At 36.3% G+C, this 26735-nt stretch overlaps 1 protein-coding gene across 1 annotated transcript in view; it reads right to left on the bottom strand.

The window, feature by feature from the left end:
* Positions 1-26735, bottom strand: part of CCDC91 (coiled-coil domain containing 91) — a gene marked incomplete at both ends in the record, with an annotated part of 107617 nt that overhangs the window by 28395 nt on the left and 52487 nt on the right. Inside the window, 3 exons of the mRNA XM_080358420.1 lie at positions 12883-13059; positions 16699-16767; positions 16947-17039. Of these exons, the coding sequence (XP_080214546.1) occupies positions 12883-13059; positions 16699-16767; positions 16947-17039 (339 nt within the window). The remainder of the gene's footprint in view (positions 1-12882; positions 13060-16698; positions 16768-16946; positions 17040-26735) is intronic.

The raw sequence follows: 26735 nt of genomic DNA on the forward strand, positions 1-26735 counted from the left end.
TGGGAAAAATTATTATAATGTTTTTTTTGTATTTTAACTCTGTTTGCCACAGAAAAATCCAGAGACAAAGGTCTCTTTCACTACAGAATTCAGGCAAGACTAACTGAAAAAGTAGCAGAAATTTATATATTCTAGAAATACACTGTTCTTGTAATTATATTCTCATGTTGGCTTAATTTGTCAAAAGGTCCCAAAATAGTCTTGTATTAGAATTGAAAAAAATCCCACCATTTACCCCCTTAAACTCTTAAAAGGAAATTACAGAACTGATAAGGTGCTATCCCTTAATATGTAGAAAATTTTACATCAATAAAATACAACCAACTAAAGTGTGTTAAATTTTCTTGATATCATGCTACTTGAAAAATTACATGAAAAAAGCTCCAAATAAAACTAGAATTAATTTCTACAAGTCTATTAAAACCAAACCAAAACACAAGAAAACAGAAACCACTGCCAATACCTTCATGGAAGACTGCTTTATTACAAGAAGATTAAAACAGAAAAAATAAAACTGAAAAGAATTACTTTGCATTTAACATGACAATTTCCCAAAATTAAGACCAATATTAATTCTCTGAAGAACATACAGTTACAGATAACAGTGAGAGTAAAGTTGTATAGCATCTTGTTGAGGCAGTAAGCAAAGCATATCATAACTATGCTAGTTTTTACTGTTACCAATAGTTATTTCAAGACCAACAAGTTGATTAAAATAAAGTTATTTTATAACATCATATATCCATCTTTCTTTTACCACAAGGAACAAAAGGTTACCGATTCCTTCATTACTATTAAATAAAAAACTTGCCTTAACTTTTTAAGTTGTTTTTTCTTCCTTTGTCAAATTCATAATATTTATAAAGTAGGAGTTTTATAATAAGGAGATCCAAAGGTACTCTTAGATTCCATAGAAATTCCAAAAAATGGAAGATTTAAGAATTCAGTCAGGTTCCTAATTGTTTTTCAGTGGCTCACTCTACAGTATAAATATTAGTTTTTCTATTTATTCCAAGAATCCAGCAGTTCAGAAAAAAATTAATAATCCTGAACCAGTGGATATTAAAAAATCTCAAAATTTTGAAAAGAAAATACCTATTTTAAAAGGTACTCAGAATAGCTAGTATGATGAACAGGTATTCCTAGTTCTCTAATTCCTGTGCTTTCTTTAGTTTTGTAAAGATTTTTCTAATTACACAGGGGATGACTCAAAATTTGACTGAGAACATCTGTCACAGCACATACTAAGTTAAATTTTAGAGAACATAGTAAATATAGCTTTACTGCAGTAAAGCCTTCAACACTGTTTCCCACAGCATTCTCCTGAAGCAATTGGCTGCTCATGGCTGGAATAGGCATACTCTTTGCTGGGTAAAATACTGGCCCCAAAGAGTTGGGGTGAGTGGAGCCAAATCCAGTTGGCGGCTGGTCACGAGTGGTGTTCCCCAGGGCTCAGTATTGGGGCCAGTTCTGTTTAATCTCTTTATCAACAATCTGGATGAGGGGATTGATTGCACCCTCAGTAAGTCTGCAGATGACACCAAGTTGGGTGGGAGTATTGATCTGCTGGAGGGTAGCAAGGCTCCACAGAAGGATCTGGACTGGGTGGATGGATGGACTGAGGCCAATTGTATGAGGATCAACAAGGCCAAGTGCTGGGTCCTGCACCTGGGTCACAACAACCCCATGCAACACTATAGGCTCAGGGAAGAGTGGCTGGAAACTTGCCTGGCAGAAAGGGACCTGGGGGTGTTGGCCGACAGGTGGCTGAATATAAGCCAGCAGAATGCCTAGGTGGTCAATAAGGCCAACAGCATCCTGGTGTGTATCAGGAATAGTGTGGCCAGCAGGACCAGGGAAGTGATTGTATCCCTGGTACCCAGTGGTGAGGCCGCACCTTAAAAAAACTGTGGCCAGTTTTGGGCCCCTCACTACATGAAAGGTACTGAAGTGCTGGTGCGTGTTTAAAGAAGGGCAACAAAGCTGGTGAAGGGTCTGCAGCACAAGTCTGATGAGGAGAGGCTGAGGGAACTGGGGCTGTTTAGCCTGGAGAAAAGGAGGTTGATGAGAGACTTTATCACTATCTGCAACTACCTGAAAGGAGGTTGTAGCATGGAGGGTGTTCATCTCTTCTTTCAAGCAACAAGCAATAGGACAAGAAGAAATGGCTCAAGTTGTACCACGGGAGGTTTAGATTGGATATTGGGAAATAAACATTTACTGAAAGGGTTAATAAGCACTGGAACAGGCTGTCCAGGTAAGTGTTTGCATCACCATCCCTGGAGGTGTTAAAAAGACATGTAGACATGGTGCTCAGGGCATTTTTTAGAGGTGGACTTGTTAGCATTAGGTTAATGGCTGGAATTGATGATCTTAGGGGTCTTTTTCAACAAAATGATTCTATGAATCATCTATCATATTCTAGTTAACCAAACGAAGTACTGATATATCTTCCAAATATATAAACATTTATTACTTGGTAAAACAAAATTAATATAATGAAACTAGAACTGAAATTCATTATTTCAGATGCATTTTAACGATATGTATCATCTGAAAATTACCTCAACAATCACAGTCTGCCATGACAGTGGTAATTCTACAGACAGTTCATGTGGTCAGCAGACAGCCTGATTGTATACAAAGACTTGTACTCCAGTGGGCTCCATCCTAACATTTGTATTTACCAGACTCCTGCTCTAGAAATGTTAATTTTGGCAATTAAACTTGACCAACCATACACAAGGATGAATCACATGGTTCTGTTTCTCTGTGATTTGAATGTCTGTTTCTCAACTGAGTTTAAATGTTATCCTGCTTGCTAAATTCAGGAGAAATGAAACAGTACAAGAAAACACACAGCTTCCTTCCCAGGCTTATGTCTTAACAAACAGACACTACAACCACTAACAACACTACTGACCTGTCTGATGTAGTTTGCACTGTCCTTTACTCACAGCTCATGATGGGGAAACACAGATCATTGTAATAACAATGCCAGAATACCAAAGACTATCAAAAGACAGATTTGCTGCAGTATCAATGGACAGGGAAGAAAACTCTTTTATCCTTTCCAGTTCTTAGAGGGCTTCAAAGAGCAAACATCATACAATATCCAACTCAGTCACAGGTTTTTGCTCTGTCCTTCAAACTAATCAGTGATACTAGTTTTTCCTTCTGTGAAAAGGATCTTCACACCTTCTTCTATACGATCTTTCATAAAGTGTTCTCCTCTACGTTCTCGAAGTCATCATTTGTCTTTGCTCTATTTCTCTCCGTCGTTACAGTGAATTATCAACTGATATGAAGATTATTGAAAATGTGATAGTACTGATTACTAGTGTTTAACAAAGTGTTAGCGTATGTGCTTCTTTTTCCTTCATCTCTTTCATTGCTCTTTCCTGTTATGCTATACCCTTTAGGTTTTATCCTAATTTAGATTTTGGTTGCAAAGGTAAAATTTGTCCCTTATTTCATCTTTAGCTAAAAAAGGTACAGAATTCTTTGAGGCTTGTAGTGTTATTTTAATAGATTCAAGAAAATGAGGAAGCCCAGTTTCACATAAGAATTCGAGGAACAGCACTCCACAAATTGCACTTGAGGTGTAGCTCTTGGCGTTTCTGGTTTTTGTTTGTTTGCTAGAATACCTAATAAAAGTAAAATAAAGGTATTCAAGTACTCAATTGACAAATCATATTCAGCCACATAATCACAGTCACATATTCACTACAGATATATATATCTGCGGGAAGACAGAAAAAAACCACCATACTGTATATACCAGAGAACTCCAGTCAATTGTGTGGTGGATTTTGTTTGTTTGTTTGTTTGTTTTTAGAGTCATATAATTGTTTTCAATTTTATAGGAAAATTCCTTTGTTTTCGCACAAGTATCAGGTGGCAGTACTAAATTTTATCTAGGAAATGCAACCACAGACAGCAATATTAGTGCTTTTTCAGAAAATAGTAACCCTCAAATTATCATGTCTGCGGTTATAAACTACTTCTGAAGTCAGACATGGTTAAAGCCTGCATGCAGCAGCCTCCTCCTCGTCCAGACTTTGCAATCATATTAAAAATAAACCTATCTAATGGCAGGGATCTCTTCCCACTCAGTGCTACTAAGTTCCGTGCTTCCTCACATGCAACATTTTGCAATTATGCAACATTTTTTCTAAATGAAAAATGCTTTTCTGTGTCCTTATGGACTCACCATGGTCTCTATAAACACTGGACACACTAATATTTCTGCAAGAAGGTGGAAAAACAAGAAGAAAGTGAAACTGAAAATATTGGTTGGAGATACTCTTGGGAGAAATGTAAGCACACTCTCCCACCGAAAGCTGAAGAATATAGTAAAGGCAACAGAAATTGGAGAAGATGTCCTCTGAAGGGCAAGTTTTTCTCCAACACATTGCATGATACTATGTTATCGATAGCCTATTTGGGTACGAATTATGATGCTGAGAAAAGACCCCAACAACTTCTTATATGACTCCACAAGATTTTGAACACAAACAGCTATGTTATGATAGTCCAAGTCTGCTGCTGAATAAATACCTTTTTTTTTCTTCCAAGGATTAACACTTTCCTACCCAATCAAAATCCTACGAAGTCTAACAAAGTTATTCTTGGAATTCCAATACCAAATAAGCCATTTTGCTGAATACTTCAGAAACACAGAATAAGTGGAGTATTTCAAACTCTGCCTCCCCCATAGGATTCTGTAACCTATGTATAAGATGAAACAACAAATGGATGAAGAAAGACTGATAAACCAATACTATGTTGTATTCCCTTAACTGGCACTGCACTCAATGCTTTGTATATCGAAGATGAGAAGAGTTTTGAGGATGTATTTAGGAAAGGGCCATTCTACAGCTAATAAATCTGACTGAAAGCTAGATTGGGAAATAACATTGCAGACAAACTTTTTTATTTACTAGTTCTTCCAGCCTTCTCAAATAGGGGAAAAATATCTAGAAAAATAACAATTTTCAACAAAAAATTGACAGTTAAGCAATGGCAGAACAGAAACAAAAGCCAGTTCTTTAAGCCTACAGACAATGTCTTGATGTTCACTGACATATTTTTTGTTCACTAATATATGACTGGGTGTGGAATTCCTTAAGATATTCAAGACAAAATTGATTCAGGCTTGCCAAAATTATCAACAGAAACACTCCCTCAAATATGAATGAGCATGAACATTAAAAAAGTTTTAATAATGTAATAGCTAAGTAGCCATTCAGTTTTTGTGATTAAGCACCATGTGTTCTAGACATTTTGCTTTCACCTTCCAAGCAATGTCATATACTGCTATTTGTAAAAAAACATTTAATGTACATTAAAGCCCATACAGTACAGAATAATATTTTTTTCAGCTATTTAGATGTTTGCCAGTAAAACTATATTAATACATTCCAAGACAGCAAATTACATATTTATTGTTCTACAAAGAACATGACCACATGAACCCTCAGAAGTGTGAATATCCAGTTGTCTTGAAAGCTTAGAGATTAACCCAGCAAAGACTATTGGGAAGTTCACCTTTTTTCCTTTCCATAAGCCTTTTAGTCAACTTTTCTTGCAAAAATGTTTGTTCTTTGTATATCTCAGTATATCTCAGTTGTGGCTTGGCTGAATGAAACACTGCAGCCTCCGTTTTCCTGAAATACTTTCCCATTGGTAAGATCATTTTGCCTTAGTGCTTTTGCTCATGTCCAAGAGGAAGCAGAGTTTATGTTAGTTCTTTTAATAAATTAAGGGCTTTTTTTTCCCCTAATTCTTTGCAGCCTTCAGAACACTTGAGTCCCTAATGTATCTGCTGTGTGGATTATGGCAATGATGAACGTGTTTTTTTTCCCTTGAGAATTAGGGTAAACTGCAGTAGATTATACACAGTATTTCAAATTTAAGACTTCAGGAAATGACAAGGGTGATTCTTTGCTTTGAGTGCTTCAGGAGAGTTATTCATTTGAAATATGACATGGACCTAAATTTCCAGGGCTCACCCTGCAGCTGCCTGCTTTCTATTTGACTTTTAATGAAGTTTCTTTAAAACAAAAATTGCGGTGTATAAATTATCTGCTTTTGCTACTCTCTCTCCTCTCTATTTCACCTCATTTATGTAATTGAGTATATAGCTTTGTAAAATGATAACAACTACCAAGCAGAGAGCTTCATGCATATCATTATAGCTATGCAGCTACTGCTACAGCTAGTCTGCATTGCCCACTAATTCTAAATACAATGCATCATGCTTCTATTTTATCCAAAATTGTATGGATCTCATAACCCTATATTCCCAAAGAATTTTTAGATTTCAGTTTCTTCAAAGAGTAAAAATAAGCAGAAAGACGATGACAATGGAGAACTCTGTCTGTTGTTTTTTCACTGAAGCTTATAGTTGTATCTCATGAGCTTCACTGCAGCTTTGAATTCTAGGGAAAAATCCGCTTCAGTCAAATTACCTGATATAGTTTCTCCTTATCTAGATGGTAACCACTTCTTTATTCAAATAAGTGCTCTAGAAAAAGTATTGTAGTGGAAGACTTTCACCAAGCATTCCTCTCAACACTGACAACTACCAGACATATTAAAGTCTTGCAGGGAAGTTGACACTGTGAAAAATGCCAAACAATGTCTCAAAAATAGAGGAAAAAAATATTGGAGACATGCCAGGCTACAAATAGCCTACTGCATATGAGTTCCTCATCTATAATGACTTTTCAATGTATTGTAAAAGGATCATGAGGTTACTGAACAAATTAATTTTATCTTTAATCAAAAGACTGCGCACATCTTTCAAGAAGAACGTATTCTCTCTGATTTAAAATGCAAGCCAACCCTCCTAAAAACTAAGAATCCTCTCCCGAATAAAAAAAAAATCTCTTTTAGAAAAGCACTAACTACCTAGATAACACATGCATAAAACCTGAAGATGCTGCCAGCTTCAACCAATAGGAAAGTCTTTTGAGCTTCTAATACCTTATGGCCTCTGGAGACGGTGCTCTAGAAAAATTTCTGCCATTTCCTTGGTGACGTAATACATCTCATCTACCTCTTCAGAGTTATAAAGCTTCAAAAAATAATATCTTCAATTTAATTAAAAATCCCATGTCTGTAAGTAAAGACCCAAAGTTACTGGAACAGTTAAAGCTTTAGTGAAAACACATTTGACATTCATGTTACTTTAATCATTTAATTTCTTAAAAAAAAAGAAGGGGGTATGTCAAGGTTGCTCCATCAAGCCAAAACATTAACTCAGTATGCCTTAGTTCTGACTTTCACTGTAAGTTTACTGCTATTCTGCTCTTTCATATTTGGTAACAAAATATTTGATATTAATCATGAGTTATTTACTGAACAGTCCCAAAGACCCCAGATTTTTCTCTGGCAATTAATAAAATCTTATATGGATGTAGCATCTTCTTATCTAAAAACTCAACGTCTACCTGACTGAGGGCATACAATTTTTTAGGACAAAGTTTTGTCAAGCATGAATATCTAACAAGTAGAAGAAATCATAGAATCATAGAATAGTTTGGGTTGGAAAGGACCTTCAAAGGTCATCTAGTCGAACTCCCTGGCCATGAGCAGGGACATCTTCAACTAGATCGGGTTGCTCAGAGCCCCGTCCAGCCTGGCTTTAAATGTCTCCAGGGATGGGGCATCTACCAGCTCTCCGGGGAACCTGTTCTGCATAAAGCAGATTTGCATCCACTATGGCTCTCCTTCCCAGCCACTCCACAATGACAACAAAAGTCTACAAAAATACCTGTATACTTTGCACAGTAAACATTAATCTTTTCTTCTTTCAAACAAATTATTTAGAAAATGAATGGAAATCTCACTGCAGAATTCAGCAGAACTGTGATCTTCAAAGCTTTATTGTTCTTATGCTAAAGTTTATTGACTGGAGAAAGGTTAACTAGTATACTTTTTTTTTTTTTTTCCCAATTGCTACAGAGTTCTTCTAATGCCTGCATTTAAAATTGGTAAAAAAAAAAATAACACCTTTATTTTTATAAATTACTGAATAGTAAATTCTTCTTTTAAAACAAAGAATAAAAACTCCTAAACTTATTTTCTGGTCTAGAAGGCAAAGCAGAAGCCAACAAATTCAAACAATTACGATACAGAAATTTATTTTCCCTCATTTTTATAATTTAAATGTTTTACATTGTCCTGGTTTTGTTAAAAACAAGTTTCTCTTTTAGTGAATTTGCCTGTCAGCTGAAGCCTTCATATTAGCTGCATTTTCCTGGAGAACCAGATACATATGGAATGTGAAGTTATGATAACAAATTGATGCACCTCTTGCAAAAGGGCCAATGAGACCATTAAACTGACCAACTGTGTATAACATCCCATTCACATGAATACTTCATATAAAAGTGGGAGATCACGAGAATCTTGTCCCTTTTGCTTATGGCTGACATTAGGAGAGGGCCTTGCTAGTCGTTCCCGCAAACTGAGGCCTAGTGACAGACTGAATTCAGCTCCAGTTGGCTGCAGAGTCCAATCCAGGACTTCAGGTGCCGGCTCTGCAGTTGCTGAGACTTTCAAGATTTGTTTTGTATATTTTGTATTATTTTCTCTATTCTTATCAGTAGCATTAGTAAAACATTTTTAATTTTTCCAACTCTCTTCTGTCCTTCTTTCCCTCCCGATCGCCTGTCCTGAGTGGGAAGGGGGAAGCAGGGGTTCACAGTACATCTGCCACGGTTTTATTGTCACCCCGCAATCAAAACCCTCGACATACATATACACAATAGTGCTGCAGATTTTGAAATACATCTTTCCCATCAACTCTTGCACCAGGCATATAATGTCTTTTTCCCTAATGGTTCATCTAGTTTTATTTTTCAGTGGTTTACCTTGTTGTGCATCTTCTCTGTTCTTAATTCACATCCATTCGGCAGAATTTTTTTTTTTCTTAAGGCCAGGGTAGTAGGTTCTTGGTTATGATTCTCAGTGTTTACTGACACTGTACCCCAGTTTCTACTAACACAATTCTCTTGAGGTCCTGTTCAGCTGTCAACATAGGTCCACATAGCTTATCAAGTGGGTTTGTACCTCGAAGAAAATTATAAAATTTGGAATGTCTTCAAATTTTTCCATTAAGTATTCCTAGAGTTACTTACAGGTGCCATGACCAGAAGCCATTCTGCCTCACCTATTTCCAGAAGACTACACCAACCCTTTCTGATCTTTCCTTTTGCAGACTTGCAGTATTGGTGAAGGAAAATTCCTTCTCATTAATACTATGCTTAATTTCTTTGTTTTAGCTCAAATCAGCAAAGCAAATCTCTTCAAATTAATTCACAACAGAATAAAATTGAACTTTAATATAGGTTTCTATAACAATTACTATTATAAAAAACAAGTCAGGCTTCTCTTTCCTAGTATTATGTTCCAAAATCATGTGTTAGTCTGAAAGCAAGCTCTCTTTCTTGAAACAATAGTACTGCTCTTTTTATATGTCACATACCAAAAGATTATTTCACATGTTCACTTACATTTAGCTACACTCAGTTGTTTCATTACTTAAACATAATAATAGTATCCGGTGACAATTTTGAAGCAGGAAGCATAAAGAATTACACAGCACAGAATAAAGAATTAAATGAGACAAGGCTTACACAGCCACAATTTTACACAATTTCATTGTCTAAAATGTTAGACTCTATGTTTTACTTTTGGCCATTACAGAGCTGACTTGACAGATTATGTTGTCTAAATAATAACTGCAAGAAAGTCAACAGTGCAGTTACAGCTCTTGAAAGACAAACCTTAAAGTAAAATAACATAAATAAGAAACAAATCTGAGCGGAAAGGTCTATGCAGGTTAATCCTCTTCATGCAGTTAGAAACCTTTCTTTTTCATAGCTAGCACTCTCATTATTTGGACTTAGTTTGAGAACAAGAGAGCACTGAGTTGTTTTTAATTGCTCTGGTCTGAGAGCCAAGGACACTCTGAGCGCTCTGCCCACAGGTGTGAGGCATCGAGAAAGTGGGGGCAGAGTGGGGGCAGAGCTTGACTGACACCCAGACTGATCAATAAGAGTATTCCACCCCATTAGCATCATGCTAATTATTTAAGGAGAGTTGGGACTTTCTGGTTGGCTCTTCTGATCTCTCTGGCTCTCTCTCTTCACTCTTTTTTGTCGGAGCTGGGGGAGTTTCAGTTGGGACGTTTAGTCCAGCCTTTTGCCATTTTGCAGAGGCCCCTGGGCTTTTCTGCCTTTTTTCCTCTTTTGTCTCTCCGGGATCAGCTGCTGAGACCAGGTGTCATTTTCCTGGGACTGGCTTCTCAGCATGTTTGTGAGGAATTGCCTTGAGCATCTTTTATTTCTATCTTATATATATATTTACTAGTAGTGTATTAGTATTTTGTTATTTTAGTAAAATGTGATTATCTCAATCCAAGTTTCTCCCTTCCCTTTTGATTCTCTCCTCTGTTGGTGGAGTCGGGGAGGGGGTGAGTGAGAGGCTGTCTCAGTTGTATTGCTAGCTCAAGTTAAACCACGATAATTACCAAGTGTTTTTCATTGCTAAACCAAAGCCACATCTGACACCATATATAGGCATTATATCAGTTGGCAAATTAGCTCTGCAGGACTTTTGTTGTCAGAGAATTTTAGTAGTTGTCATATGTTTATAATCATAATAGCGTAAAGGAGGCAGGCAACTTCTCGGCAGAGATAACAAGTGAAAGTTTTTGCAAGAAACAAATTTCTACATGAAAGTCCGTCTTCCCTATAGAATTGTACTCATTAATAAGAGAATAAAGAGTGTAACTTCAAATATGCTATACATTTATGTGAGCTCATTTCGGAAATCTCAAGAAAAATCTGCATTTTCCCCAACTGAAAATAGATTAGCTATTTGAAAAATAAACCTAACTCAAGTGAGAAATCATCATATATTATAACTGAATAAGATAAATAATTCCTATTACTATCAAATATGTCAGAACTATTCAGTGTGAAAAAAGATGGAATTAACTAACACTACATGAAGACTTCAAGAGCAAGATATTTGCAGAATTAATCACAACACCCTCCAATACCTCAGTGCTACTCACCATTGCAGCAAGTACACCACTATATACTCAAATACTATCAACTACTTGATCAACTAGTAGGCTGAGCTGAAAAACCTGTCCTTTTGAAAGGCCTGAATTTCTTCCTCAGAAAAGCACTAACACCTCAGTATATTTAAGACTGTCTGAAAGAATACATCCATCAATATTAAACTACTACAGTTGTCTGTGACAACTTCAAAGACGGTATCAACAACAAGAAACTCTGGCAGAACACTTTACAGGGTAGGTTAACCTACACTGACTCACTACATCAGCTCAATCCACCCCACGCCCACCTCTTGTACATTTTACATGGTCCCCAAATCCGTAAATATAGTGCCTTGGCCAACCTCATACATGCAGCTATGGGACTGCTTCACCAAAAATCTTCAGGATTCATCAGAACTCAAACTTCATTAACATGATCATCTTCCTACTAGTATCTCCATGTTCCACAGGTTATAAAATTCTCTCTTTTTCTTTGCTGTAGTAAAGAACTACTTCGTTGTTCTCCTTTTTATTAACAGATCCTTTACACCACTGGTACCAACTCTCATTCTGTACACTCTAAGTGATTTGAATCTAATTAAATCCTGAACAATTCTTCTCAGCTTGAATTTAGCATTGAAGTCAGCTGTTTATTTTTTTTGTTCTAAAGTAGAGTTTGAGTGCCTGAAGGGGTACCGGTATAGTAAAATTACAGTCTTCAAAACTGACATTTTACCACTGGATACCTTTACATTCAAAAGTAGTAAAAAAGCTATATACAAAGTAAAATCATTCTATTTGCACTAGACATGTAAGCCACATAGAGTATAATAATGGCTTTGCATCAAACCCCAACTTTTTGTGTAGCTGATTAGGTATGAAGTTAGTAATTCTGTTTAACACTGGAAAGGGAAATAGGGTCTGTTTCCAATTACTTGATTTTTAAACTTCTGTGATATGCTATTTTATTTCTATTATACTTAAAATTCTAAAGATCTTTTTTATTTGTTGTTATTCAGGACATAGAAAAATATAGTAATATTAAATTCCAAAACCAAAATGAAACATACCTTGTTTAAAATTCTTTCAACTATAACATTCAGGTATGCCACCAAGAAGTCAGTAAATTTACAGGCTGTTCCCCCAGATATTTTCAGCATCGGTGACTAAAAAAATCCAGCTTTTGGAAGAGTAATTTAACTGCTATTATAACATATTTAATTTGCAATTACCACAATTGTTAAAAGTAATGTTGGGAATGTCCCTCTCAGATTATGTTAAGTAATGTGCAATTATCCTTATAGAAGCACTTCTCTAAAAAGTAACTCTAGAAACGTTTCTCGTTCATTACTGGTTTAGGTTTCCAGTTTTTATAATCCTATTCTGTTTTTACTAAGAGGTATAATGGAATTCCAGCGGAATAAGGAGCAAATGTAACTTTTTTTTCATAAGTATAAAAAAGAAAAAGTCACTAAAACTGTCTGCAACATAAATACCAGTATCTGAGCTAGTCATCTTGAGCTCCTTTTGAAGTCAGTGGACAAAAACGGGCAGTTACAAGCCATGAATCATCTCATCTCAATATATGTATCTGCAAAGGTCACAGAAATTTTGTTCTGAATGTGCCAACTTCCCTCCATACATATAGTCTAGATGAAGATAAACTAATAAGATTGCTGTGCATTGCAAATATCAGCTTGGTGCAGTGATGAATGATAGATGTCACAAGAAAATCTACCACACATTAGGAAGTAATAAAAAATGCACAAAACAAGTCCATGAAAAGGTAAAATAACACTGACTTGATTAAGCTTTCTTTGCTCTTGCATGGTTTCCCAAACAGCCTGGACAATCTTCTCTTTCTGTCTGTCACGTTCTGCTTCCCACATTTTTCTTTCTTCTGCATGAATCTTCTCCATATTTTTCCTCTCCTCCTCTACTGCTTTCAGAACAGCCTCTTGCACTACTTCTTTTTCAGCCTTTGAAACAAATCAAGCACAAATAAATTACCAAAATGTCCAACACGGGTGCCTAATTTATGTACATTACTACTTCTAATGAGATCTATGAGTGTATTGGGTCTGCATGGTAAAGTTTTGGTAGTGTGGTTGGCTTCTGTGAGAAGCCGCTACAAGCTTGCCCCATTTCTGACAGAGCCAATGACAGCCAGCTTCAAGACAGCCCTGCTGGTGGCCAAGGCCAAGCCCATCAATGGTGGTGGTAGCACCTCTGGGAAAACATAGTTAGGAAGGGGGATAAAAAACTGCACAACAGCAGCTGGGAGAGAGGAGTGAGAATATGTGAGAGACACAACTCTGCAGACACCAAGGTCAATGAAGATGGAGGGGCAGGAGGTGCTCCAGGCCCAGAGCAGAGATTGCCCTGCAGCCTGTGGTGCAGACCATGGTGAGGCTGGCTGTCCTCTGCAGTCCATGGAGATCCACGCTGGAGCAGATCTCCACCTGCAGCCCATGGAGGACTCCACGTCAAACCAGGCGGATGCCCAAAGGAGGCTGTGACACCATGGGAAGCCCACACTGGAGCAGGCTCCTGGCAGGACCTGTGGCCCCATGGAGAGAGAAGCCCAGGCTGCAGCAGGTTTCCTGGCAGGACTTGTGACCCTGTTGGATTACTGAAGGACTGCACCCTGTGGAAGGGACACACACTAGAGGAGCTCCTGAAGAACCGCAGGAAGGATGCATGTTGGAGAAGTTCATGGAGAACTGTCTCACATAGAACGGACACCACAGTGGAGCAGGGGAAGAATGTGATGAGTCCTCTACCTGAAGAGGAAGGAGTGGCAGAGATGTGTGATGAACTGATCGCAACCCCCACTCTCCATCCACCTGAGCTGCTGAGGGAGAGGAAGTAGAGAAATTGTGAGTAAAGTCAAGCCCAGGAAGAAGTGAGGGGTGAAGGGAAGTTGTTTTATGATTTGTTTATTTTCTCATTATCCTACTGTGATTTGATTGGTAATAAATTAAATCAATTTTCCTGAAGTCAAGTCTGCTTTGCCCATTACTGTAATTGGTGAGTGATCTCTCCCTGTCCTTATCTCAAGATATGAACTTTTCTGTTACATTTTCTCTCCTCTGTCCAGCTGAGAAGTGAAAGAGCAGCTTTGGGGGACACCACGGTCACTCATCACACTGAACTGACATGATATGGGATATGAATATTTTTACTTCTGAGTTTACCATGAGCTTAATTTTTTCCTAAGGTGCTACCAAGTAGGTAGTACCACTCAACAACAATTTTGTAGTTACAGAAAGAAAAACAAAGTTACAAGCAAGGATCTTAAATACCCACCTAGATTGCTTAATGCCAACAGGTAAAACATGCAGCAGAAACCATGTAAAGTGTAGGTACACCATAGGCCTCTCTACACTGCTTGATATTCCCAAGTATGAGACATACCTGTTCTTACCTACAAGTATCTAAAGTCCAAAACCAGTTTGAGCAAAGTAGCCAATACATACTTAAAAGAAATGCACCTTCCCACCCAAAGATCCTCAGCTATGTTTTGTATAAAGATGTACTGTTTCATTGGGATTTTTCCCAATATTTCCAGTTTTGTTCAACCTCCTCATCAATGACCAATGACCTGGATGCTGATGACACAAAACTGGGAGCAAGGGTTCATACATCACAAGGCTGTGCTGCCTTTCAGTGTGATCTGGACAGGCTGGAAAACTGGGCAGAGAAGAACCTGATGAAGTTCAACACGGGCAAGTGTAGGGTCCTACACCTGGGGACGAATAACCCCAGGCACCAGTACAGGTTGGAGGTTGACCTGCTGGAAAGCAGCTCTGCAGAGAAGGACTTGTGAGTCTTGGTGGACAACAGGTTGACCATGAGTCAGCAATGTGTCCTTGTGGCCAAGAAGGCCAATGGTATCCTGGGGTTCATTAGGAAAAATGTGACCAGCAGGTCGAGGGAGCTTATCCTCCCCCTCTATTCTGCCCTAGTGAGGCCACATCTGGAGTACTGTGTCCAGTTCTGGGCTCCACAGTTTAAGAAGCACAAGGAATTACTGGATAGAGACCAGCAGAGGGCTACAAAGACGGTCAGAGGTCTGGAGCATCTTTTTATGAGGAAAGACTGAGAGAGATGCATCTGTTCAGCCTGAAGAAGAGAGTGGATCTTATTTATGCTTACAAATATCTCCAGGGTGGGTGTCAAGAGCATGGAACCAGACTCTTTTCAGCGGTGCCCAACAACAAGATGAGGGGCAACAGGCACAAACTGAAGCATAGGAGGTTCCATCTGAGAAACTTCTTTACTTTGAGGATGCCAGAGCACTGGAACAGGCTGCCCAGATGTCTCTGGAGACATTCAAAACCTGCCTGGACACATTCCCATGCAATCTGCTCTGGGTGAACCTGCTTTAGTAGGTGGGTTGGACAAGATGATCTCCAGACGTCCCTTCCAACCCCAGTCATTCTGTGTTGATATTCAACCATTACATGAAATTGTCAGAAGACACATACTGAATTTGAAGTAACAAGGGCAGCTCTATAAGTCCTAAACCACACAAATATATTTACCAGCAAGACAAACACTGCATAATAACTACAGACAAATAATGGCAGGCTGAAGTTCAAAATAAACAAACATGGACTGACAAATCACATTCACACACCCATCAGTTTTCATAAGCTTACAGGTCGTTTCAATGCCCTTCGGTGGTGATTGTGGAACTGATCAAGTGAAGTTATAAATGGCAAAAAATACTGAGTTCCTCAAAGACCTACACTTATAAATAAAGTTGTTTCTTGTAATTCATTGGGACTTAATTTTTTTATTTATACATTAAATTATTTTATCATACACACATTTTCCCCTGGATATCAACTATGTAACAGATGTTTCTTGTGTTACTGATTGTTACTCAGAGAAGTGCTCAGCTTGTGTTCACATACTACATAGGAAGATATACAGGAAATTAAAATATAGCCTAACCAATTGTGTGAGGTCGCATACATCACTGGTTTTCCCAGATCATTACATGCAACTGAAATTTTGTACTGGATTCTACATTAGGATTAGAAATGAATAACAGCTTAACATTTACAAAATTTCTGTCCTCACTCCAATGCACTTAATAATCAAGTAGACTGAAGAAATCGTATTTTTAAAAGTGTATACTCACTTTAGTCAATTATTGACTTTCATAATTGAAAACCTGTTAAAATGTACAAATTTTAATACGATTTATAAAATAGTTCTATCCTCACTGAAAATGACCATATTTAATGAAAGTCAAATAAGACACAATGCTAACTGTCTTATTAAGATCATCAGTAAACTCTGCTACCTAGCTCTTCAAATCAAGATGTATTGATATTGTTCAGTGAACAACCATGAAACGATGGTTGTTTAGGTAACACGAACAACTGAAGTGCTATGTTGTGACTTGGAAGCAAGTTACTGTCTCTATTAAGGCATAGGATATAGCAGATATGTACATGATTTATAGAAATAGCTTCCTTTAACCACAGATGAGAACATAGATTTTGACAAATTTAGTTATGAAATAAGAATGAGTTGCTGAACTTGGCATTTGTAATGACACACATGGAATCTACATTGCATATCTACTATTTAACAAGTGATACCTTTGCAGCAGCTGCCACAGCCTCCTTACTTCTTTGTCTTTCTTCATCCAAACATTTGTCAAGCACTTCCTGTAAATGTTATGAAAAATTAAGCTGCAATACACAATAGAGGAATAGCTAAAAATCATTCAAACAGTCAGAGTGCTTGAGGAAGCTTCCTCTTCCCATCAATGATTGCGATGGGATCATTCCCAGTGTACTCCAAGGTACAGATCAGGCCTCTTTTTTTTGGTAAATAATGGCAATACCTTGTGTTTTTGTGACTGCTGCATCAAAGCTTCTTCAATCTTTTCTGATAACACCTCCTTCTCTGCATCCAAAATGTCAAGAAGTCGCTGATGCTATTGGGAGAAAATATACATATTACTGTAACCACAATCTGCTAGTAAAAGAGACAAAAAGAACTCATCCAAGACACTTAGGTTTGTCAGTTCCTTACAAAATGACTTAAAACACAGATTCAGCTAAATGACATATACAGCACTCCTTTAACTGACTTCATGTCATGGAAAAAAAATTACAATAATAGAAATGTTTAGCCTCCTGATTATCTAATTTTTCCTCTGAGTCTGAAGAGCATTGGGAAACCAGCTGACAAAAAAATCACTATATAAAAGCAACACTTACAAAATTTACAAGGATGGTCTAAGCAACATCACACTTTAAACATTGCATTTAAACAGCTGCAGAACTTAAATTATGCTTGTACTACTTTTCAGTTATACAGATAGAGGACAGAAGGGGAATATATTTTTTCAACCATTTGTGATACCATGAGCTCTGAAAGCCAGGAAATGAGAGTGAAAGAGAATGCTAGTGTCTTCTAATTTTTGTGTAAACTGTAACAGTTTCCAGGGATAAAATGAACACTGAAATAAAGTGACCAAGTATTCTGTTACTGTTCGTAATCATAACCCATTTATCTATTTTTCATTAAACCAATTAAAACATTTGAAAGATGTGGTATTTGTCCATAAGAGCTAAGCTGTTTTCCAAAATCAAAAATTATTATTGGAAATTATTGATGTTGGGTATTTGTCATGAGATAATTGCCAGCAAATTGGTACATTTTTTTACATGTTATTTAAGAGATGATATATTATAATCTTACAGTATCGATACATAATAATATTTTACAAGATCATCTGAAGGAAATTGTAACAGTAGAGTTTTATGTTAATAAAAGTATATATAATGAACATAAAATCTTTACACAAACACTTATGCAAGCAAATACCCCTTTCACCAGCACTTCTAAGAAACAGTCATTTCTGTGTCATGAATTTTATTATGTTTTAATTCTAAGTGTCTCTAATGGCAGCTACAAATACATTACCAAACTGCAATACTATGTTCTGAAAAATAGTTTTTCATTGAAGAATAGAATAGAAAGCTTCTAGACTGCTTTATAAAATAAAACACCTATCTGCCCTTCCAGGATAAACATGTAAAGAGGCATTTCCTTATGAATTTACTTAAAATAGGTCTGAATGGAGCAGACATATTCTAATGGAAAACACCTGTGGAAGGAGAGGTGAAACTCACATCATGGTTATACTTAATGATGTGTAACTAACTTGTGGACTCTGTATTTTCAGACATTACCTTTAACTATCAGGGCACTTATAGATTATTTTTTTTTTCCCCAGTAACTCGAAGGTGAAACAATAAATGGATTTTATTAGTTAAATGATATCCGTGACTCTTCACTTGCCTGACTGCAGAGACTACAAACCTTCACTTTCATTTGGAAAAATGACTCAAGAGAAGAGAAATATTTTATCAGACATATGGCAGAAGCCAAAGTTCACTAATGTTAATTAAAAGACTGAAACTTTATTTGCTCCAGTGAAGAATTAACGAGAGACTTGATAAGGAGAGGTCATTAAAGAAAATCACCTCTATCTTTAAAACATCTACAATGGAATAGCAGTCAACTTGTTCAGTGAGATTAGAATTTCTAGTGTAAGACTTGTAGGCATTTAATTCCAGTTTGACCATCAGATTTCTAGGTTAGATATGAAGACTGTGTATGGATATTTAAAGTTGCCATAATGGGCCAGCTACCAGATATATTTCACAACATTCTCCATGGGACTACAATTTTCAGCCTTTAAACTTCAGAGCAGTTTTAGAAATTTTATTTTACATATCTGTATAAGAAAACATTCAAGCCCATCCTAGAAGTCCTGAAATAATGCAGACATTTGCATTAATACAATGTAGAACACGGCCAATGGAGACAAATAACTTCTATTCTCTCTGCAGATCAAATACGTTCATGACTGCAGCCTCCTACGTGACTTTAACATCACTACACAGCAGTTTACTTTTCATAATGCTGTGGTAGATCTACAACACCGAAAAACATGGATATGAGCACCAAAACATTTTTATCATAATGAAACCTGAAAAGTTCTGATCTTTAATACAGCTCTGAACTGAAAATCTATCTCCTTGACTGCAAAGAAGAGTTCACAACTAAATCCAGAGATCAGCTCTTTGTACAAAACAAGGAAATATTACTCCAGCTGGTTGTTACAGCAATGAGGAGTTTAACAACACCTGCACATATCTGTCAAATTCAATCAGTTCCAAGGAGATACAGCAAAGCAAACAAATGAAAATATAGACAGCAGCATAAAATAACTCAGTTTGCTTCTTGTGGGAGCATTAAGGGAAATCTTTAAAACGCAATATACTGCTTTTGCTTGCCACTTTAACTACAAAAAAAGAGTCACCTAATGAGTAAACAACTACCATAACTATGAAGACTTCCATTACTGCCATTTGTAGTATGATTACCTTAATTGAGCTAAGGATCTCCTATTTCCTTGGTAGATTACAATATCTAGATGGTATTACATTTTAAGTCATATGGTATTCACAGAAATTCAGTAAAAACTGTATTAAGAATTGTATCTGCGTATAAAAACACACCAGTTCCTACTTTTCAAGCTACTAAAGGTAACTGTTTGTGAGCACATTTAGAATGCTTTCAAAATAAAAGCTAATGACCTCTGGCATATTTCAATGCAACTTCTTTTGCATTACACAGCATCCCTATTTCTCATCAAAATGTAAAATTTATAATTTCAAGATTGTAAGCCTCTTGTGAATAGTTTGGCATGTCCCCTCCTATTGTAATGTAAATGTTTATTCATGTGGAATAATCCTTCCACAAATGGTTACCTTCATATCTGAACTTTCAAAAGTTCATAAATCATCACAAATGTTGCAACAGCTGTCCATACAACCCAGTACAGCAAATTCTCTTGTACTAGTTCTAGAGAAATACCATGAAGAACTGTTTATTTGGCTTCAGAATTTCTATTTGGCCAAATAGTTTTCTTTTTCCGAGAGAAATGTACCTTCAGCTATTAAATTACATAAATTATATAAAAAGAAATAACTAACTGGAAATAGACAAAGCAGAATAAAATAACATGAACTGTTTCTCCCTGAAACAGGTCTTGAGTCTAGAAAGCCCATATTGCATAGTTAGCATTGATACAACAAAAAGCATGGAAGCTTCCATTCTGTATGTAATTAATAAACAATTTAATTACTTATCAAGAACTCTTTTATTTTCCCAGTACTGTGCCCCACAGAAGTATTAGCCCTCATAGGGAGACATGTAATTTCCTTGGAAGCTGTGCTTATTAAAATGAAGTAAAGCAAGCTCAGTGGTGCTAGTAATCCACTTCACAGAAAAGAATGCACCACCTTGTCACCTGAATTCCTTTTCACAGAACCACAGATCTTTCAAAGGCATACTCAGGTTTCCAGGTTATGCATAACACTTGAGCAGAAAATGTGGCAAGTTATGGAAAGTAAAGCTTTCTGTGCATGCTCTCTTCTGTCAGCGATCAAGAAAATTTTAGCTATTTCTGTATAAAGATGGCATTCTGTCAGACTTTGAAAAAAAGCAGTAATGCAATGGAATTGATTAGCGAATGTATGAATAGAAATCCAAGCTGTTAGTTTAAACGTCTCTACACAGCAATCTATTGTAACTCCACTGGAAATAGTCTTTAAATTAGGGCAACTAGCATGGTAATTCAGATTTTAAAAGAATCCATATACCTTCTAAGTAGAAGTTCTAGACATATGCAGAATCTGGTACTGAATAGCCACGGTAAACTTTATACACATTCAGTTCTTCCTCAGTTGGTCTTTCAGATGAATTTATTAAGGGGAGTTGAAGGTTAAAAACAAAGAAAAGGCGACAGTTTCACTTCAACACTTATTCATCTGAGAGCTTTCAAGTACTCTTGTATTTTTAGCTAATAGGAAATAATGGTATGTTTTAGGCTCATTTACTTGCCTTGTAGATTTTTGTTACACTAAAGTAATGGTCTCTTAACAATAAAGACTAATGCCAAATTAAAGATCATATATGCTGAGATAAATGCCTATAGCTAAGCAAAGTTACCTCATAGACCCCTCTCCCTCTCAACAGAAATAAAACTTATAGAAAGTACGTGAGTTGAATGAATCTCTTTCAGCCTTTCCAGTTTCCACAGGTAAGTATTATGAACATGTTCCTCTCTCTGTTAGACAGTATTAAAGGAATAAAGGAAAAGTGTTGAGACTGCGGGCACCACCCTGCGCTATCTACATAGTGAATTTCGATTCCCAAGCACTGTAGAGGCCACTTTCTTTTAGGCTTATCTGGATGTCAAAGTTGGAGGTCTCCTGGTAATTGTACCTGTCAAGAGGATATTGCCCATGCTTCAACAAGTAAACCTAATAAAAGCCTCAGAGAAAGAGTGATCAGCCTCCTGTAAGTAGGCTAATGAGTTTATCAGACCCAACAGTCCTATGAAAAATAATCTAGTCTGGTTTCTTCACTTCCTGTGAAAATTATGATGGAGACCTAGTTATGGAGCCTATGTTTAGAAAAAAGCACCTGATCTGTGTAGACTATAAGACAGTGTCCATTAAGTTTCTAAACAGAAGTTGAAGTGAGAATTTCCTTTATTAATCAAGAACCGAAGAATGAAAAAGCAAGTAAGAAAATTCTAAATATGTTGGGACTTTGAATCCAACTATCCAGCTGTTATTAAACAAATATACCTTACTTACTCTCTGGACTTAACTGCAAAAATGGAAATTGATGAAAAGTCATGGCTACTGATAATCTTAAAGTAAGATTAGTAATAACAAGAAATGTCCTGAACTGGAAACTGAGTGGATGAACCAGTGTGAGGCCAAAATACATCTCAGTGAAAACTCCACTTCAGTGCAACAAGAAAGTTTACAGCCAGTGCAAGTTTGCTAGGCTGCAAATTCACATTGTTATCTATAAGGCACACACAGGACAATGCTAAGCAGAGATACTCGGCCAGATCTAAAAACCTTTAGCTTAGGTACAACAGATAGTAGATCTCTTCAATGTATTACTCGTCTGAACTTATTTCTATACCCCAACACTCTTACCTAGCCCTCTTTCTGTCAAAGGTATAATTTGCTTCCTTTTATTCCTTAGACAGGGAGTATAGGGTTAAGACTACAAAATTCTGATGTGTAAAAATTCTGAAGAGTAAACTGTAGTGGGACATGATGGCCCAATGAGACACAAGAAAGTGTTTTCCAATAAAAGAAAAAACCAAACTTTTTAGAAAAGTGGTATTCCAAAGTGGAAAGAAATACTAGTATTTCTACCCTGCTCTCTGGAAAGCAGCAAGAGAGGGTCAAGAAGAGTCTTCTGAAAATCAATTGAAAACAAAAGGCATTCAAAAATAGGTTATAATGTTTTTCTCCCTGCAAGAAGTTCTCTAGGCAATGGTTCCAAATGAAAACCGTTTGATGTAGATTCAAACATAAATACAGAGGCCCTGTGGTTTTTCTTGATTCCTGTAAAAAAGAAATCCAAAAAATCTTTCTTTTTTTCCTGGAATGTGAGTCAGAGAAGACATTGTAAACAGATTTAATCACAATAGCAACTAGTCAGTATTTTTTGTTCTTTTTATATATTAAATTCATTTCTAAGGAATTGTGACATTTTTCTTTCAGGTAAGCATCTTTTGAAGGATTACATAGTATATATTACAGTAATTTATGGAGTGAATGAAATAATGTAGGATATGAGCTATTTCACAGCTAAAATGCTGTATTAAAGCTATTAATAACTAATTCTAACTTAGTACAGTTATAATTCCTTGCATATTCCTACTAATCCTAAACTGCAAGTTTATAGACAAAAAGAAAACAGGGTATCTTGCATGAAGGGAAACGCTTTTAAAAAACATTTACATAGTTTCTCCTGGGCCCTGTACTATTTCACTGAAATGGAAACGAGTACCAGATTTCATCAACAAACTAGGATGCATTTCTTTTGCTAGAACTAATAGGCACCCATTTTATGTCTCTACAGATGGGTTCCTTCACAATATTGAGTAAATCATCCTGTACAGATCACCAAACTCAGTATGGATAAATTCATTTTGTTAGCTGCTGTTCATAGCTTATGTAAAAGTAGTCAATTAGATAATCATTCAAAAACAAAACTGCAAACAACATCACAGACCAAAGTTATTATGAATATCCCAATACTAAACAGAAAAAAGAAAAAAAAAAAAGAAAAAGCTTGCGTTATTTGTAGTGTCACTGTAGGAAAATAATGATATTTCACACTTTCACAGATCTCTCATCATACGAAACAGTTTTCACACAGTAATGAAATGACACTTGGAGCCTTGTTTTAATGGCGTAATTCTGGAAAACGGTATATTAAGACATAAATATGTCTAATTCACCCTCAGTGAATGACCATTTTTTCTTGTAATAAAAATCTACTGATTTTTTTTAGTCTAATGAAACTGCACTGTAGTTAGTAGTTTAACAGAAAAAAACACAGGCATAGTAAGACTTTATCTCTCAACTCCAATATAATTATATTTTTGTCTACCTTCATTACATACGGACTTAGAACAACCCCTGTCCCTCAAGATCTGGGAAAAATTGTTTTCAGAAACATTTCGCAAATGTTTCAGTTCTTCATCAGCAGGAATAATAAACCACTAGATTAGGCTTTTTAAGAATTCACCAATTCAAGTTTGTTCACCTATTTGAACAAGAAACCTTCTTAACCCACAAAGTTCTACTTTTATTTCTGTCTCTGATGCACGAATCTAACAGTAGGAAGAAATACCACAGGTCATGGGAAACATCTCTATGTGAAAGGAAGATGACATAACAAAAATACACAGTTATAGCATCATGATTTGGTAATGTTATCAAAATATGTCCATTCCTACATCCTATTCAAAATATTATCCTGAGGAAAAAGGCAAATTAAGGAAATGAAACCACTAGTGATAGTCTCCTGCCTCTGTAGAAAGGCTAGCTATATTTAACAGCATATTCTTTTATACTGCAACATTCTTCACCACTGCTAAGCTATGCCCATGTCAAATGACAAGCTTTGGTAATCAGGACTGGTTTCCTACATTGTCCTCACTATCTGTGGCATCTGAGCCTTTGGCAGCACAAGGTGGAAAATCTGTCAGAAGAATTCCAACATCTGTTACATGTTTCCACTTCCTCAAATTATAACCTATTACTGCATGGTTGAACTGTATCTTTTTGCCAGTTCGAGGTCCAAGTGGCAACAAAGCAGTAAAACTTTTGTAAAAGAAAGCTCAGGAATCAGCAAAACATTATTCAACCGGAAAAGTCAAAACGATGAAAATATAAAGAAAAATTATAATAGTGGTAATAAAACAACTAAGCCTATACTCGTATTCACGGCTCCACTTAGCTTTATACAGGCAGTATGTAAACTGTATCATTTGAGGCACATCAGAGACTGAAACTAAGCTTAAAAACATTTTGCTTCATATGTGCTTTATTGGTTTTATCAATAAAGAATCTATACAAACTAACCTAATAATGCAAATGCTTTTCTCAGAAAGCGTACATAGTAATAGAGACTACTCAAAACCCCACAGGTTTCGAGATCTTAAGGATACAGAGATAAGGAACTTCAGTAAAAATATGAAGGAAAAAAAGTATTAATTAGCCCTTCTGTTTTTGTGATCTGATTCATTCCACAGCCTGTAATAGTTTCCACAGAATTGCTCCATCTATCAGAAAAAATAAAAGGAAATGAGCTCCTAAAATATGAGCAATATAAACAGTAAAAGGTTCAGTAACAGAAGATAGCAAAAGGGAGTAAAAAAAAATTCCAACAATAGCCGACAGAAAAATAATTGAGAAAAATCACACTATATAACTTAGTTGTTTAATATTGAGTTGATATAAATTAATAACAAGTATTGAAGATTTTAAGAATACTTGAAACATAAGCAAAAGGTAGAAAGCAAAAATCACACTAAAGAGCTACTTTCAGGTGGAACTTGACAAATCCAAGGAAACAAATACCATTTCCAAATAAGATTTTTGGTTGAGATGCTGAAAGTATGCTGGTTGAATTAACAGTGCAAAGGGACTGCAAAATCATCCTTTAACTAGCTTGTGATAGTGGAAAGATTCTAATGAAGTTAGAAAACTCTGTTTTTTCCAAAAATTAGATATGCCTTTGAATCTTAACAATATAACTTTTACTTTGGGAGGTAAATACTAAGCAACACTGGATACAAAGTCAACACATACAAAACCAAAAGAGCAAGGATAAATCAAACTATTTCAGGATTTAAGGAAACAAAACCTCCAACCATCCAAAAAAGAAAAAAGCCTTCCCAAAACAGGAATAGCTGATTCTTCATCTTTTCACTCTAATTCTCTTTATATACACAGAAAACATGGATGATGAATTTAGGACTAAATGACTCCAATTTACAACAGGATTCTAATAGATACTTTCCCCCTACTCCTCTCCCCCTTAACATAATCAGGAACTACCAGAGAATAAAGAAGTTCTGAGAAAGCCAAACTTTGCTTTTGGCAGAAGAGCAGCTGACCTGAAAAGACACATCTAGATGAACTATGTTTAAGGATGACAAGTTAGGTGCAAAGTGAATTACATGAAAATGTAACAGGAATGACTGATAGAAAGTGCTTTGTTTTGGAGCAAATGAATAAACAGTTACTCCCACAGCAGCAAACTGAAAGATTTCTGAGAACTGAGCGGAAATGCCCAAGAAAGGGGACACAATAAATACTCTCAAGAATTTCCAAACCTATCATAGTTGGATGCAATGAACAAGAAAGGTTATGTCCACTACATTCTTCATTTTTTCAACCTGCAGGTCTTCAGGACTATTCAAGTACCTATTACTCTCACTGCAAAATTTGGCTAATGTCTCCTAAAAATGCAAATATTATCTAACAATCTAGTTTGCATTTGCTCCCTTCAAGATCAGGCATTAAATAGATTTCAGAATTACTAACATTAGATGGGAAAAACACAGAACCTCTTTTATTTACAAGAGGAACAAAAATAAATAATCAAAGTTCATAAAATTAGCATTATTATATAAATATGCTGCACATTATGCGTAGATGTAAGAACAAGATTAGAAACAATGGAAAATTATGCTTCCTGACTGTGGAACTAATGCTGAATGAAATAAACATTTTATCTGGCAAACAAACAATCACTGGCTATACAAGACAAGTACTTTTTACATTTCACATTTCAGGAACCGTTGGACTTACTGATACTGGTACTCTCCACAGAAGGCTATGCAAAACACATCAAAATGCATCATCCAAATACTGAAGAAGGCAACTATCACATTCCAGCAGCTCATTACTATTGTCACACAAGTCTTCTGCTTGTCCACAAGTTGTTCTTGGAACCATTATACACTTCAAAAAACTGAGTTCTAGCAAACAGAACTTGTATTCTTACTGACCTTTCAGCAACTTATTCTTAAATTGAAGCTAAACCAATACTCATAAAAAGGGCACAAGTTTTCATGCACCATCCAACAGATTTTGAACTACTATTTATGATACAAATGACAGTCAAAATCATGACAAAGCAAAGAGGAAAAAGAATTAAGGACATGGGGTTAACTCTACTTATCTTAAAGGCTGTTGCATCTACAAAGGCCAGATTTGTTTCA

This window comes from Nesoenas mayeri (genome assembly GCF_963082525.1).
Source record: "Nesoenas mayeri genome assembly, chromosome: 1".
NCBI lineage: Eukaryota > Metazoa > Chordata > Aves > Columbiformes > Columbidae > Nesoenas > Nesoenas mayeri.